The sequence below is a fragment of the Pygoscelis adeliae genome, unplaced genomic scaffold (assembly GCF_000699105.1).
Source record: "Pygoscelis adeliae isolate BGI_AS28 unplaced genomic scaffold, ASM69910v1 Scaffold57, whole genome shotgun sequence".
Taxonomy (NCBI): domain Eukaryota; kingdom Metazoa; phylum Chordata; class Aves; order Sphenisciformes; family Spheniscidae; genus Pygoscelis; species Pygoscelis adeliae.
Window position 1 is genome coordinate 13280273 of NW_008825615.1, and position 6000 is coordinate 13286272.

The window sequence follows — 6000 nt, forward strand, 5'->3', positions numbered from 1 at the left end:
AATATAATACAGTCAGCTCTGGGGAAAACAAACTATGCTGAGTTTGATACCGCATAAATGTTTGGAATTACAGATAAATGAGATTAACACCTCTTTTGGCAGTTTAACAATAGTGAATAATAAAGAGGATGGTCTTTTTTCAGACCTTATTTTTGCAAATAGAATTTCTGTCAGTGTTTGTCACATCTCCTAGGTTTACGTATTTAGGACCAAATTTGTTTTATGCTCAGTAGATAAGAAATGTGATGTGCTGTATAATAGCTGTTACTGTCACTGATACATTTTCCTTCATGTTTTTTAAATTCTCACTATCCCTGAAACTAGCTGGACTATGCCATCATGTAAAAGTGTTAAAATACATTTCATTTTCTGTGCTCTGTTTTTGTTTTGAGTTGGTTACCTATGATAATAGTGACATGGCTATCTGAATCTGTTACAGTGTGCCTGAATATTATGACTACGGTCACGGAACAAGCAAAGAGGCTTATGACAGCTACGGTAAGGTCTATTCTATCTTCAGCAAAAGTGTGAAATCAAAAGAAAAAATCTGTCACTGACAACTCAGAAATTACTTCCACATACTTTTCTTTCTTTCTCTGCTTTGACAAAGGCCAAACAAAATGGATTTGTGTAACTTTAGGGTGGGGTTTGACTTACTGAGGTAGGACCAGAAAATTGGACAGATCAATTTTGATCAAAATTCTAAAGTCAATTAATCACAGTCACAGATCAATTTAACAGCAACACTGAAGTTTCTGCTTAGTGCCTGAATATATTTCACAGTGTTAAGTTCCAGTCTGCTCGATGTGCCAACAATACTATGCATCTGCTACTGTCATATGCATCACTTCAACCAGCAAGTTTTGTGAGATTTTGAAACATAGACTTAATCAAAGTGGAAGGAGAGGGTGCTCTGCCACCATGGGAACCCCCCTGCACCAAGATAAAGAAGTACCTCGTGCCACACGAGGCAGTACAAGTAGAGGGAGCGCTGTACTCTTTGCACCTCCCCACCGAGTCTGTGCCTGAGCTGGAATAGCTCCACTTCACGGGAACCGAGGGCATGAGAGGAAAATAAAGTGTTGCTCCAATGTGTACAGCCCATTTTCTAGGTCAGTTTGATATTAGTGATGTGTTTCAATAACTAATTAGAATCTAGTCCATCTTTTCCTATCGATATTTTTTCAGTACGTCGTACCATCAGGCGACACAGTGAATCTCACTCTGACATTTTCACTGAAATAACAGAGCAAAGCTGACTATTGTCATCTTAAAGACTGACCCTAGTATATTCAGCAGAGATGCCATGCTTGATTTACTTCTACTAATAAAGTATCTTAAGTTTACATGGTGACTTCCAAAGCATTGTGGAAAAGAGCTGCTGGAAATGACGCTGCAAGTAAAAGTTACAGTAAGGCTTTATATAAGGATTGCTTCTTGAAAGAAATAATTTTATTCATGCAGCTGTGAAGCAAATGTCACTGTAATGCAAAGTTGCAGTTTCCTTTGTATTTGTACAGAAATCACGAGACATTACTGAGACATTGTCACTCCATAATCAGAAATAACTTAATTTTTTGTATAATCAGTACTCACAATACATTTGGATAATACAGTGTGCAGTCAAGCAAATTTTCAGTGCTAAACAAGTAATAATAATAACTTATCCATATGAATGTGTGTGGTTCAGTTACCCTTTGTTTTGTTTCCTTTTGGTACATACTTTTTTAATACCTGCAGTGAAAGACCTTTCCTCCCCCCTACAGATCCCCTCTCCACCTGTCCTCCCAAATGCATTGCTAAGGTTTTGGGCGATACAGAAAAGCATAGTCTGAGCTCAGCAGTAAGAATTACTCACCGTTTAACTTTTAACTAAGCTCCCCCATGCTGAATCTCCATGTGTTTGGGCAAGGCATTTAAAATAATGTCACTCTTCCTCCAATCCCTCATTTGTAAAACTAAAAGAATATTACTTGTTTTCCCAGCAGGGGTTCTGAATGGACTAATTAGCTAAAGCTTACAAAGTGTTCGAAGAGTGGGATTGTGACTAAATTTATGCTCTGCATGAAGCTACTGTTTTGTTTCCATTCAGCAGCTGAAACAAAATGCCTGGGTTTGCTTTACTAGACTTGTCTTAAAATACACGGTTGATAACTGTGGACTTGCTTTTTTGCTTAAACTATTTTCTGAGCTGGCTTTTGAATACAAGGGTCTCGAATAGTTTTTACCAGTAACCTGGAATAAACTTAAAAATGGAATAATATTCCAAATTGCGATTTTTCTGCTTTCTGAAATCAGACACATTTATACGTGAGTGTTTGTGCTCCTGTTGGTTCACTTACTTTAGCAGATTAGTAAATTTGCTAGTTCTGTGTTCTGGAAACTGTGCGTGAACTTCCTTCATCCCGAAGCCACCACCATTTATCTGAGGAGGTAATCTGAGTATACGGAGCTATAGAATATATGCTTAACTTTCTCACTTTCTGAATTCTTGGTACATATACTGATGTTGTCTCTGTATCTGACTTTTTCAGTGCCTCCCACCCAGCCAATAAGCAGTCTGGTGCCACCCCTTCTCATCCTCATGTAACTCTTACCCTAATTCTCTGTTCCCAGTTCTCTACTTCTTTTTCAGGATGTTTTGCAATTCATTGTGAGTCTTCTGAATCCATCCCACTGTATAAAATCAGCTGTCCCTTCGTTTTTCACCATTCTGCAGAAATCAACACAGTCTTTCTTTCACCCCAGTTTAGTTTCACACCTTGTTTTACCTTCCACAACAAGGCTATATTCCTCCTTTACAATTCTCTCTGGTACACTTCTGTAATTTAGAACTCCCCCAACCGCTGAATAAGACCACACAAATGGTATATGAACATAGAACTGGTGTCTTGTTCTTGTCTCTCAGACATTTTGTGTAACGACTTGTCTTTTCACCCTTATCCCTTCCAATAACTGTACCTGAATTATCAAAAATTGACTAGCTTGGCATTGCTTTATTTTCTCTCCTGCATCCTCTTGCTTCCAACTTATCTTTAGGGAGGACAGTTCTCAATCCCGAGAAGGTTTTTGTTTATTCTTTTTCCTGAAGTAGATTCAACCAAATAACAATGCTACTTTGTACTTACAATTTTTTTTTAAAGTATAATATAGAGCTCTCTGTAGTTTGTTAAGTATTATCCAGCACCACAGTACTCCTATATGAGCTGCCTGCTATGACTTTTCTTTCTATCTGGGCTCCTGAGAAGTAGCAGGTGGTTTTTGTCTCGTGGGTTCTTCTATGTTCCTTTTAAAAGCTTGTGGAGAAGTCTGACTGGGGGCACTGTTTCCTCAGAAGTTCTTAAGATTTATGCATTTATGGATTGTTCATGGTAGGGTTGCAAAAACCACAGGGATGTTTCAGAGCAGAGCCCACCTGAACACCATCTCATTCTCAGGAAGTTCATCTCTCTTTTGATTAGATGGAAGTACTGATCAAGAAAGGGGCTAAGTCACTTCTCTGAGGCTGGGCAAGATGAATTCTTACACACTATTCACAACTTGAGTTAACTGCCTTGACTCCTTGTTCAATTTCTGATATGAAGGTTCCTGAGAATTCAATCCCCTCCAAATCCAACCAAGGAACCTCCCAAGACAATAGTGAAGTCAGCTGAGAGGAATATATGTAAAATCCCACTATTTTCCATGACTTAGGGATGTTCCAAGAATGAAAATTCACAGCACAGAACCCTCTTATGCAGTTAGACACTTGAACTCTTTTGTGATTTGATATGTTTGCCACCCAGTCTTTCAGAAGGATCAAAGTAGAGACACTTCGAAGCATTCCCTGCAGCAGCCTCTGGGCACCTGGAAATACTCTACTAAGGAATTATGAGATTCCTACAAATTTTTGATAGGATCAGGATTATGCGGCTACTGCTAGAGAATTTTGAGGATCACTGTTCTGGGCTGAGGAACATAACTTTTGGACATATGCCTGAAAATCTTCCTGTGGACATAGCCCTTATAGGTTTCCTCATGTGAGTGATAAAGAAATATCTTTAGCAGGCACTTTAAAACTAAAAGGCCAGTCACTTAAAGTACTGTACAATTTTCAAAAATTTAAAGCATCCTCACCATTAATCACACTCAGTAAACATTTATGATACTTATGTCACTGAAGGTCTTGATATCTGCATATATAAATTTAAATCTAGGAGTCTAAGCTAAGGTGACAGTGCCATTTTAACTTGATGCTGCTGCTTATGTTTTAAAACAGAAGGTATGAAATTGGATTAATTTATGAACAAAAAGTTTATATCCATTGCTCTCATTATACTTTAATAATTTTGTGGTTTCCTTTCTGGCACTGTTGTCATCTGAGGAGGTATCTAGTGAAAACATGAATTTAATGATTTGTCTTATAAATCAATTAGGATAAAATGTACAACTAAAAATTTGGTAACTAAGAACATTTCCCACCTATATGTAATGTCATGCCCAAGTCCATAAGGCACCTTCACTGGACAGGACCACTGTAAAGTGGTCCTTTAAAAGACGGGTAGATGAGGCGCTTAGGGACATGGTTTAGTGGGCATGGTGGTGTTGGGTTGACGGTTGGACTCGATGATCTTGGAGGTCTCTTCCAACCTTAATGATTCTATGATTCTATGATTCTAAAGGAAAAGCCCTTTGTAAACCATTCACATTCTCATTTCTTTCTCCTTTTCCCTGTTTTTTAGAGGAACCAGCATTCTTGATACAAGGGTTGTGCTGTGTTAGGCCACTTCAGAAAGATAACAGAGATAGCATGACTTGCTAGCAAGGCGCATCCAATACCTTGTAAGCTGTATTAATTATATCTGACCTGCTCATAGTTGTTTCATCTGAATCCTTTTTCTCCCTTGCACTGATCAGAGCACTCAAGGTTTTACTTATCAGACACTGTTTCTGTCTTAGTCCTTCCACAGGCTGGGGACTCTAGCAGACGAGCTCTGCCAGTTTCGGCTGCAGAAGGTTGAAGAGGCTCCTGCCTCTGCTTCCAAAGGTTGAAACTGCCATAGAGAGGATGGAGGAAAGTAAGAGTGTGCCTGTCATCAGATGCTATAGTTCACAGCCTGATGCATATACTGCCGTGTGTATTATTACCTGAAAATGATGGTGATTTGTGTTTTTATGTCATGAACTGCAGTATCTGAGAGGCCGGTACACACAGACTTCTGTTGCTACTACCAAAAATGCAGAAACCTTAGGTAGAGCGTAAAAGGAGAGGGTTAAAGTCTATAACCTCCTAAACCACCACAATTAAATTAGAATAACACCATCTGTCAAAGGCCTTAGGCAAGAGTTAGGAAGGTTAACCTGTACCTTTTCTCTGACACAGAGAGGGAGGACATAAGTGAACACCACTTACATTGCTGCTGCTATTCAGGAAAAGCTTGCAAGGCTGTTTACTGCATATGCTGCCATTGTGGCAGGGAGTTGTTATTTAAATGTGTTCTATCTTCACCAAAAAATTTCAAATGTGCACATTTTCTCTAATTACCACATTTTGTAGTGCATATTCTACTCCAGTTTAGCATTAAGCGCTCACTAGTAAACAACTGATACTTGGTTTTAGGATAATTCCATCTTTAATTAAAATTGGAGAGTGTAACTGTTTGGTATAATTCCTTTTAATGTAAGACATCATTTAAGTTGTAAAATGCTGCCACAATGATTTAACTGACTATTTCACAAATAATTCCCTGCCAATCACTCAATATGAGAGCTTTGCAATTGTGATGACAATTAGTTTACTAAGTAATGCTCTACACAGACAGCACTTTATGAACAAATTCTTTATAGGGCTTTATAGGGCTAATAACTAAAAATGTACAGCAATGTTCCAGTATATTTTATTATCCTGTTTATTTTTTAATTTTGTATTTGTCCTGAAGAGTGTATTATCTGGCAATTTTTTTTTAGAATAACAATGATAGTTTCTGCTGAACAAGTCAAAGTAAAAATAAATATATTATG

The 6000-nt window shown here is 38.0% G+C and overlaps 1 protein-coding gene across 1 annotated transcript in view; it reads left to right on the forward strand.

Moving 5' to 3' along the window:
- KHDRBS2 (KH domain containing, RNA binding, signal transduction associated 2) overlaps window positions 1–6000 on the forward strand; it is a 304707-nt gene that overhangs the window by 285774 nt on the left and 12933 nt on the right. The window contains exon 8 of the mRNA XM_009333248.1: window positions 440–498. Within this exon, the coding sequence (XP_009331523.1) occupies window positions 440–498 (59 nt within the window). The remainder of the gene's footprint in view (window positions 1–439; window positions 499–6000) is intronic.